The 10,643-nt window shown below is 31.5% G+C and overlaps 1 protein-coding gene across 1 annotated transcript; it reads left to right on the top strand.

Annotated features, from left to right (window-relative positions):
* Positions 1–4,598: 4,598 nt before the first annotated feature.
* On the top strand, positions 4,599–8,730 carry LOC145187288 (sialate O-acetylesterase-like). The gene is made up of 7 exons (XM_090068869.1): positions 4,599–4,849; positions 5,064–5,245; positions 5,329–5,473; positions 6,348–6,507; positions 6,603–6,828; positions 6,964–7,329; positions 7,702–8,730. Exons 1-7 carry the CDS (start codon positions 4,648–4,650, stop codon positions 8,035–8,037), a joined length of 1,617 nt encoding a protein of 538 aa, XP_089924995.1. The 5' UTR covers positions 4,599–4,647; the 3' UTR covers positions 8,038–8,730.
* The last annotated feature ends 1,913 nt before the right edge of the window (positions 8,731–10,643 follow it).

The following is a 10,643-nucleotide window of genomic DNA, read 5'->3' as shown; positions in this document are numbered from 1 at the left end:
CTATATTTTTTAGCAAAACAAGGTAGGAAAGTCTGGGTTATCTTCTGAAAAATCTTTCTAAAATATGGTTTTGATGAGGTTTGAGTTGTCTTCTTTTTATTTAGATTTAAATAAGTTATTTCAGCATTACTTATTGGTCTTAATTCCTTGCCTTTCCTCAAGCAGCAAATGCAAATCTTTTTAATAAAATCAATATGTTCTTTTGCATGTTCAGGCATTTTAAATGAATGCTTCAAACAAAAATTTCTGATATGAATTGATGACATTGGCATGATATATCGGCTATATCAATAAATGTCAATATAATAGCCGCCAACACTTTAGTTCGTATGTTAACGCGTGTGAGGAGTTATTATGCAACTATTAACAACCACCAACTGCTATTACTAATTGTTAATAATTAAAGCTGGCTTTGCTTTGTTTTTTATTTCAATCAAAAATTAAAGAGAAAGTAATGAAAATTACGTATTTTCCTGTAAATTTCAATATTAATCAAGCTTTTTTAAATACATTTAAAAGAAAATTTACAAATCTATCAACAAACATTTCTGAAATTCTAAATAGAGGGGCGTGGGCATGATTTTGTGGCGTTAGAAACGACCCTCCGAATTTCCCCTAGAGTATGGTTACTAAAAACCTTTTCATCTTTTTTTTTGTTTTATGTTAAACTAGATCAAAATTCATCGACAGATTTCAAATTACATCCAAAAAAATTGGTTATTTAAAAAATCAAGACAATCTAAAGTTATTTCAGGGGGTAATTGGAAGTAATTTTAAGCTTTGCATGGTTATAAATCTTAAAAGAATAGAGATTCTATGATGAAATCTTAAGCTTGTCGATGAACTTTGATCTAGTTTATAATAGAACAAAGAAAAATTTTTATGATTAAAGGAGACGTAGGTCTATGAAGGGGGCAGTTAGGGGTCGAGCCCTGGTTGGATCATCTCTTATTACCCTAATTTTTTGCAAGTCATCCTCATTCGACGTCAGTATCAACATACTAGAAATTTGAGTATGCTCCATGCCTCTTAGTAACTTACAATGGGTTGCATAAATATAGAGTCACTAGTTTTTTTTTGCGAAGTTTCTGTTTTTTTCAAAATTATCTTTGAAACCAACAAATTAATACGATTAAAAGCCTATTACCTGCGTTAATTAATTGATTCTCTATCGAATGGTATATAATTCGAACTCGTTAGGTTAACCAGTTTTGAGTAATTATTAATTCAATTAGAACGTATCTGTGTTTCAAGGACCAAAGTCATTTTCAGCGACGAATCCAATTTTCAATCAAGAAGCTGGATGGTGAAAAGTTTAAAGAGCGTTTTTTTGTACCAAGGATTCAAGGCGAAGGAGGATCAGTTGGAATATGGGGATGCTTCTCCCATAAAGGAACAGGGTCATACAACGTTTATAACGGCAGAATTAACCAGTTCAGCTAAAAGAGACCCTCGAAAGTAAACTTTAGCCAATAGCTTGAGCTTTTTATGGAAGACAACAACAATGGATTTTTCAGCACGATGGTACAACGGCTCACACCGCAATCTCGGTTAAAGAGTGGCTTGATCGGAAAAAAATTACGCTCATACCTTGGCCAGCTTGTTCCCCAGATCTCAATCCCATCGAGAACATTTTGGCTTGGAGAGACAAGAGATTGGTCAAAGAGAGCATAGCCAGTGTTGCGCCATTACAGCAGGCCTTAGAAAAGCTTCGGAAAGAATTTCCAAGAGAATTATGCATCCGACCAGTTGAATCTATGCCTAGACGTGTTCGCACATGTGTGAAAGTTCGTTGTGCGCATTCAAAATACTAAAATGCACCCTGACTATATTTTTGCTCTGTTTTTTAGTTTGTTTCTTTTTAATAGTTGTATATATTTCTTGTAAAAAAATCTTAAAGTTTTTGAAAAAGCTTTTTTTCTTCTTTTGTTTTTAAAACAACTGTTAATAAAATTTAAAACAATTTCAATCGTTAACTTTTTTGTTTGCTTTAAATTTAAAAAAAAAACATTAAAAAAATCTTATTAAAAATCAACTGGCTCTATATTTATGCAACCCACTGTATTTTGAACAACAAAATTCCTGGGCACTCCCCTACAATATGTAATTTCTCCCCAGGCGCCCCCATTAAAAAAAGTTTTCTTTTACAATTTTTGAATGAGGAAATGTTTTCTAATGATTATCAAAAAAAATAAGGGATATGTTTCAAGGTCTTACAGCATGTTCATATGCACAGTGTGTTATCTGTAACATGCTCACTGGCGCATATAAGGTTATAGATACGTCTTGGAAAAATTTCTTTTTTAAAAAAACTTGCATTATGATACAATAACATGTCTTTTGTTGCTAAATCGGTCGAATGCGCATGTGTATCAGTGTTTTTTCGACAGAAAAAGCAATTTTATATTTTACTTTATCAAAATCTCATTTTTATAAAGAGAAATATAAAATAGCTTTTAATGAAGTTAGTGAAAAAAAGGCCACTTAAATGTATCAATAAAATCTATTAGATGAGAGTTAAGGAGGGATGTAAATAGCTCCATGTCAGCATTTAATTGTAATACGGTTTAGTGTATCTTGCATTAAAATCAATTAGTACATTTAGTACATTTCGATAGCACATTTTACTACAACCAATCTCGAATTGTAAAAAAAGTGCTTGTTTCTCTGAAACCACTTTTCAATTGGTCCGAAGTAAAAGGATTTCCCTGGCCTACTTTGTCCTCTCTTGAAAAGGGTACAAAGTTAGACAGGGAATTGCTTCTTTGGTACTGGTTCATTATGTATTTTTGTAGGCTTCAAAAGTCAAGCTTTACCGTTTGCTTTTGGCATTCCGAAAAACTAACTTATCAAGAGGTCGAAGAAGGTGTGTAAGATGAGATGCGTAGAAGTGTCTCATTAATTTTTAGGCCATTTTAAGAAGAGGGGAGCTAATATTAGATGTGAAGCCATCAAATATGAGGACTTTAGTGCGGCTTACAAGAAGATTTATATTCTTCAGAAAAATGATTTTGAACCGTTCCGAAAATCAGGGAATTCCATTCAGCCTTTATCACTAGGAGTTCGGTAACTTCATCAGAACCAAGTTTCACCCACTTCGCATGCCAATACCTGTCCACTAGCGGAGAATGCGTAGTTAGTAGTAACTTTCCGGCGGACTGAGGCATCAATGCTCAGTGATGCTATAGTACTACGCTTTTTTGTTAAGACATTTTCCGTTATTGGGTTAGTGGTGAAGCCTAATTGATCGCTATTGAATATCGGACTAACTCCTGCATTTTTTAACATCTTCTCAAGTAAATAAAAACATTTTTTGATGATATCAGAATTTTTTATCCTTATTTCTTGGATTGCTAAATCGCTACGTTTTTCTTAAGGCTACAATAATATCGTGCCGCAGGATGTAACATAACCAGTCACTGCTAAACCAACTATACACAAATGCTGTTTTATTATAACTTGTTTTTGTAAAATCCTGTATGAGGTTTTCTCTCGCTACTACTGAAATCCTGTCCCCATTCAGGCGTCACAATCTGCCAGTTATTTAACCAGTATTTAAGCAGTTGAGGCAATAATCAGCGAGAGTAAAGTAAAACTGGCAAAGATTTTTGGTTTTTTAAATTGCCTCATTAGGATCATTAGCAGTGTACTATCGAAAAAAACAGTCAATCATTGACAAAACTTAGCTGCTGCTGCAAACATTGGGTGGTCAAAGCAAAGAAGGATTTACAATAATTTAATTGCTGTTACTAAAAAGTGTTAAGAAAGCAACTCGACACTCATTGCAGAGTAAGATGATAACTTGCTATGATCATGCGATTAGGTATCTGCATTACGGACGTTTAGTTCAGTAGGATTACGACAATACGTTATTACGAGAAGATAGGATATATCGTAAATCTTTTTTTTATAAATAGGTAAAATTAGAAGTAAGTCGTAATTTCCTGTATTTTTTTTTATTTATTTATTTATTTATTTATTTTTTTTTTGATATTTCCGATTTAATTTCGTAAACATTCCAGTTTTTAAAAACGGTCTTAAAGAAGCTTTGTCAGACTTCCATTAAGTGATTGTTTGGTGTCCATAACATTCAAATAAAAAAAATATTCTGTCTTAAAATTTAATTACGCTTTACACGCGTGAGTAAACAACAAACTATTTATTGTAATTTTTCACATATTTCTTGCGTAAGTGTTGCAAATTTGTCTGTTCATGACCTCTTACTCCAGGTTTTTGTAAATAACTTTAAAAACTTTTAAAACTTTTTTGACAAAAATGTTCATTTTTTCTGCACGGGTTAAAAAGAGTTTTAAAGCTGAAAAATATCGCAAGACACTGCGGTAAAAATTATCAAGACTATTTTTTCATGAAAAAAATAGTTAATCAAAATAAAATTCGTTGGGATAAAAAAAAAAAAAAAAAAATTAATCTTAAAAATAAAACTATTGCTAAAAAACATTATCTCTGTTGTATTTTTAACAAGTGTTAATTTTTATGTTTGGGAAACAGCTGACGGTAGCAAATGACTTGTAAATATTTTTCTTTATGCAAATCTCATAACTTGCGTCACTTCCGACAGCAAATACTGCGATATATTTGCTGTGTAACTACTAAGGTCAAAATAAAGAAGCTGCGACGTCGATAAAAATGTTGACATTTTTTTTTGTTTTGGTTTTGCTTTGTGAAAGAAGCTACGGATTGTCAGTTTTTCGATTTGCAAACCATTATGCTGATCATATGGTGTTACAAAAAAGTCCCTATAATGCTGTTGTTTGGGGGTTCGGAGAAGAAGGCAAAGATGTTGTCATAGTAGTCAAAGGAACACGCTACACCACGGCGGTTCGAAAAAGTTACGCAAATCTCAATTAGAAAATATTATATATGATATAAATATTACAACTAAAAAATGACCAATTATTTAAAAACTTTAATACCATCTTTAATATCGTCTTTTCATTTTAACTTAAATTTTATTTATATTTAATATTTTGCAAACTTGCAGAGTCATTTAGAATGTGGTTACATACCTGTTGTTTGGTTTTGACTAACTACTTGCCATTTAGACGCAAGAGGAGATAACGTATGGAGCGTCGTATTAGACAAACAAGAACCTGACGAGCCAGTTGTAATAGAGGGTACTTCGACTGTTGGCAAAAGATTAGTGACCATTCAGATTAATGATGTTTTATTCGGAAATGTCTGGCTTTGTGGTGGACAGAGTAACATGCGATTTTCAGTAAACCAGGTAACCCCTCAAAAATTGAAGAATTTCTCTCTCAAGAGTTTATTAATTGTATCAGGTTATTTGTAATAAAAAAACACTTTCAGGCATCCACATCTGAGGAAGAGAAGAAAATTGCTTCAACCTACACTAAGATTCGTTTGTTTACCTCAAGAAGACATTATTCAACCGTTCCCATTAGAGAAATTTCAACAGCCAAAATTTCCCAACAATGGACCTTACCATCCGAAGGTAACCCTAACCCTAACATCTTTTATCCCGAATAATACGCTGTAACTTAAGTTACATCGCCATAGCGTATTATTGAATATAAACCTTCTTCGGCAAACTCCTCGAAAATAAGTTCTATGCCTTTTTGAAATATTTTCGTTTTCGATTTGGCCAAGTTAAAACTTTATTCCGGGTTAAAAACTAAGAAATCTTTTCGTATAAACACTATGATAGCATCGATATTATAGCATCATTCACAAGGCTTTATACATAATGTAATTTCATATCGTTTGATTGATAATTTATTTTTAAAATTTTTGCCCGAGAAGAAACAGTGAAGCTCGAGTCAAAAGTAGATATTAATAATAAAGGCAATCTCCAATTAAACTTTTATTTCGGCTTCTGAAATGTTTTCTGAATGGAGCGTGCAAATTAAAAATTATATTGAGTTATTAGAATTTTAAAAGCACTTTTTTTCTCTCGACCTCTTTTTGCCAAAAGGTTACTAAACTTAATTGCTGAAACAGAAATCGAATGAAAAAATTGTATTAAGTTATTCATTTAAAACACGTAAATTAATTAAATAGTTATGATAATAAAAAAAAAAATTGAATATATTACGCGTAAATAGATTTTTTTTTAAAGGAGTTTTCACTAAGTAGTTTAGGAAAAGAGTTGTCACGTGCAAAAATATTTGGTGATATTTTTCTTACATTACTTTTGTTTTTAAAATCAAAACGTTATTTTTTTGTAAAATTTTCACAAAACTCTTCTCGAGCAACACATTAGTTTGGGGTTCCTTCCATCAAGAGCTCCCACATTTTGCATTGATGACAGGAATGGTAAAAAGGTTGCGAAGCCTTTTTTAAGAATTTGTATTTTACTATAATATTAGCAACCGTTGGTTCATTTTCTGCTGTTTGCTGGATGTATGGACGACAATTATACGATCTCTATAAAGTACCAATTGGATTAATATCGTCTAACTACGGAGGAAGCTGTATTGAATCTTGGTCATCTCCTGAAACTCTCAGGGTTTGCAATGCAACCTCTAGGTATATTTTGAGCTTCTTAAAAAACTTCTGTAAAAAATGAAAAAGATATATAGAAAGTAGTTTTTAACTACTTTATTGATTTTACGTCATTTTAGTTACCCTGTAATACACAACAATGATAACGTGTTATGGAACGCTATGATTTCACCGTTTCTTAACACTACAATTTATGGAGTTATATGGTACCAAGGGGAAGAAAACGCTTACCATCCCAATGGATATAACTGCACGTTTCCCGCCATGATTAACGGTTGGAGAAAAGATTGGAGTATTGGAACAGGTGGACAAACAAATCCAAAATTTCCTTTTGGCTTTGTTCAGGTTTCTTTTTCGCCAAATTTTTATTTCCAGAAGCATGTAGTTTATATGCAAGTTGTATCAATCTAAGCAAATGAAAATGATAATATAAACAATAAACGAGTTACAATTTTATAAAGGTGCGTTGTCACATTTTAGCTCGCGTCGCTATCTGATAAAAATATTCCTGGATTTCCTACAATTCGATGGCTTCAAACCGCAGGATACGGTTATGTGCCTAATAAGCAACAAGAGAATGTTTTTATGGCAGTTGCCATGGATCTGGCTGACGATATATCTCCGTACGGTAGCATTCATCCACGAGACAAAGCTGATGTGGCCGAAAGATTGGTGTTAGGTGCACGCGCAGTTATTTTCAACGAAAATGTATACTGGACTGGACCGATCTTTGAAAAAGCATTGGTTTGTTATTCATTGAAAGGACCGCAGAACATCATAGTATATTACAAAGCGGAATCAGTTCCAGCTAACGGCATTAATATTGTTAGCTTGGATGGATTTGAGGTTTGTAGGTGTTATTGTTTGCATAGCTGTTTTTAGGATGGTTTTCAAAGCTGATTTATTATATATTTTTTCAGCTAATTCTAAACATAAACATTAAAAAATCTTTTACAATTACTTTCAATTTAAATTCTTGCATTGATATCCTTCTTAATCTTTAATATAATGTTTGAGTCCAGAGAAGTTCGCTTGACCAAAGCTTCTGTATTATAAATACTTTTAAAATATGTTAAAAAAAGATGCTTTTTCGAGCCCTCTGGGATTTTTCATTTAGAAATAAAAAGCTACCATGTTTTTAAAATGTTTTTTTAATTTAAATAAAATTAAATTAATAAAAAAAAATTTTTTGTATTTCAAAAAATAATTTTGTAACAGGTGCAACAGAGCAATGGTAGTTGGATTGAAGCTAAAGTTTTATTCGCAACCAACAACAAAGTCCTTCTTGTTGCAAACGGTGGTGCTGTATATGGGCTAAGATACGCCTGGAAAAAAAACCCTTGCCCCTTTAAGAGCTGCGCAGTTTACTCTGGGGTTTCAAATTTACCTAGTCCACCCTTCATAAGCTATGGCCCGTTTCAATACGTTTACAATTCAGTCTTTGACTGGTTTACCGATATAGAAAAGTATAAACGAAAAGCAAGTTTTTACCAGGAAGATGTTCAACTTTGTCAGCCTCAGCAAAAGAAAAACTATAAAAAATTTTTTTTATAAGAAATTTTCGGAAGCATTTTTTGAGTAAGATTAACGTGAGTAAACGCATAACTTATTTCATACCATATTGTTAAAGATAATTATTAATAAAGATTTGGTAAACAAGGATACATTTTTAAAACATTTTCAACAAGATAAGATCTGAAAACATTTTTTTTTTTTGTTTCAATTCTATTCATGATATTCACAAAAAAATGCTTTTGTCAACTTTATTCATCTTAATCTTTGTGGCACCAACATCATCTTCCTTTGTTGTAAATATAGGAATATGTAAATATAAGAGTTGAGAAAGCAGTTTAGCAAGAAGGTGATAAAGACAATTAATTTTGCATAAGAGTGTAAAGGTACAGGTAACAGACTACAAGAATAAAACAGATTTCATCGGTGGTACGCTTTGTAGAAAACTCCGGTAATGCTTTTTAAGTCCGTTTAAAATCTCTCACGCTTCTAAAACAAATGATTCATGCAGCTTGAATATCACAAAACTAGTTGATCAGATATATAGTAATTGCTTCTCAATGGTATGTTAAGACGGTGGAGTACACCCAATAATACAAAACATGTTCGCATCAACTTTTACTAGCAGCTCAGTACTTCGAGAAATTGTTGTTTAGCAATTTAAGTTGTGAAACTATATAAATATCCAGGAATTTTTTGATTGGTTTAAGTTTGATAGAATCATTATTAAAGAAACTCTTTGTTTTAATTTTTTGGTTGGCTCAAGTTCAGAAATATTTGAACATATATATATATATATATATATATATATATATATATATATATATATATATATATATATATATACACATTAAAAATATACAAAGATATAAAAAATCAATCATAAGAGAAAGTGATCTTCTATTTTAAAAATCTTCTTCTTGGTATTTCAGAATAATCGAGTAAAGAAAAAAATAAAACTGTCATAGTTGAGAGAGAAACATTATTAGAAAAACTCTAACTAAATTATTTGATTTTTTGAAATGATGATTGTATCAAATATTATAGGTTTATGCAGTAACTTATAAATCTTAAAGTTGATCAAATTAAATAAAAAAAGTAAATAAAAATTCCGATAGTTTACTTTTCAAAGTTGTTTCCTATGCCACCCCTTCCCCCCTTCAATTGCTTATATTTTTTCGACCATCATAATTATTTGAATTTCTATCTTAACTTGCTAGATTTTCAGCACGTGGTATTATAATTTCTAATCATTTTGCTAATGCTCGTGATGTGCTTCAGCGTTTGATTTTGAATCAAATTACTGTAAAAATTGCTGGTTTTGGGATGAACTTTGACTTCTCATTGAGAAAACGCCCAAAAAACAATTATAATTTTCTCTTAGCTTTGCTGAAAATATTTGAAATAAATATGGTCTTCATTCTTTCAAATCATATAAGGTGCCGAACTGTTTTTAAATTCAAAAAAAATAGTGCAAAAACCCTCTGCAGAAAGTTGTACGACAATCATATTTCTAAAAATTTCACTAATCAGTCATAAATAGGTTAAAGAGTGATCAGTCAAAAATAGGTCAAAGAGTGATCAGTCAAAAATAGGTCAAAGAGTGATCAGTCAAAAATAGGTCAAAGAGTGATCAGTCAAAAATAGGTCAAAGAGTGATCAGTCAAAAATAGGTCAAAGAGTGATCAGTCAAAAAAAGGTGAAATAGTGCTTACAAAAACGTCTTTTACCTCTCATTTAATGATATGGTACTAGGCCTATGTTCTGGCCTGACTTAGTTTCAAGGCATTATGGTTAACTGGCTACAGAATGGTTTGAATAAAACTGACGTATTTGAAAACTCTAGAATAATTCCTATGTTACGGTGAAGAAAAAAAAAGGTGAAGTGTTTTGAACACTTTTAATTAAATTCAAAATTGTTTTTTTAAGCTTGGATCTTGGGATCATCACCAAGGAGGGTTTCTAGGAGCATGAGATAAGGATATTCTACGATTAAGATTTATCAAAATAGTTATTGATTGAGTTTGACCACGTTTCAAAACAAAAACTCAGTATCAAAGAGACAGCAAAACAAAAAATTAGATAAAGCTAAGTAGAGTTTTGATTTTTAAATTGTTTCTGAAGAACTGTTAATTGTCATAATATCGTAAATATTCTTACTTATTGACAAAACATCGGGTGGTGAAAGTCGTAACTTTTTTTATAAATAGGTAAAAGTTACTATGTCAGTTGTAATTTTCATGTATTTCTCTCGTTAGATCACATTTAAATTCTTAAACATTCCATTTTTTAAAAGAAATTTTATAGAAGCTCATATTTTAAATTAGTCATCGTTTGGTGTCAACTCACGCAAATAAAAGTTTATTAAAGTTTGTCACAAAATTTAATTGGGTGGGTGGACACCAAACTATGACTTAATTGTAATTTATATCACATTTCTTGTGTATATGTTGAAACTCTATTATCGTCCCCATACTCCTGGCTTTTTGTCATTATCGGAATTTTTACTAAAAAGTTTCGTGTCTTACGAAAATGTTCGGGATTTAAAATCTCATTTGTACGACCGTTCGTAACTCGTTCAGTGCTTCCACAACATCTGAAGGAAGTCAGCTTCAAAGTTGGCCCAAAAAAACTTTGAAGACTTGTCT

This window comes from Hydra viridissima, unplaced genomic scaffold (assembly GCF_058129835.1).
Source record: "Hydra viridissima isolate aposymbiotic clone 2 unplaced genomic scaffold, HvirCarnegie_v1 scaffold_12, whole genome shotgun sequence".
Taxonomy (NCBI): domain Eukaryota; kingdom Metazoa; phylum Cnidaria; class Hydrozoa; order Anthoathecata; family Hydridae; genus Hydra; species Hydra viridissima.
Note: the sequence above shows the minus strand (reverse complement) of the source record. Positions and strands in the feature narration are given on the sequence as shown.

Coding starts and splice junctions, on each gene's coding strand:
- LOC145187288 (XM_090068869.1), top strand. CDS start 4,648: ATGTTGACATTTTTTTTTGTTTTGGTTTTGCTTTGTGAAAGAAGCTAC. Junction 4,850..5,063: donor CACCACGGCGGTTCGAAAAA/GTTACGCAAATC, acceptor CTTGCCATTTAG/ACGCAAGAGGAGATAACGTA. Junction 5,246..5,328: donor TGCGATTTTCAGTAAACCAG/GTAACCCCTCAA, acceptor AAACACTTTCAG/GCATCCACATCTGAGGAAGA.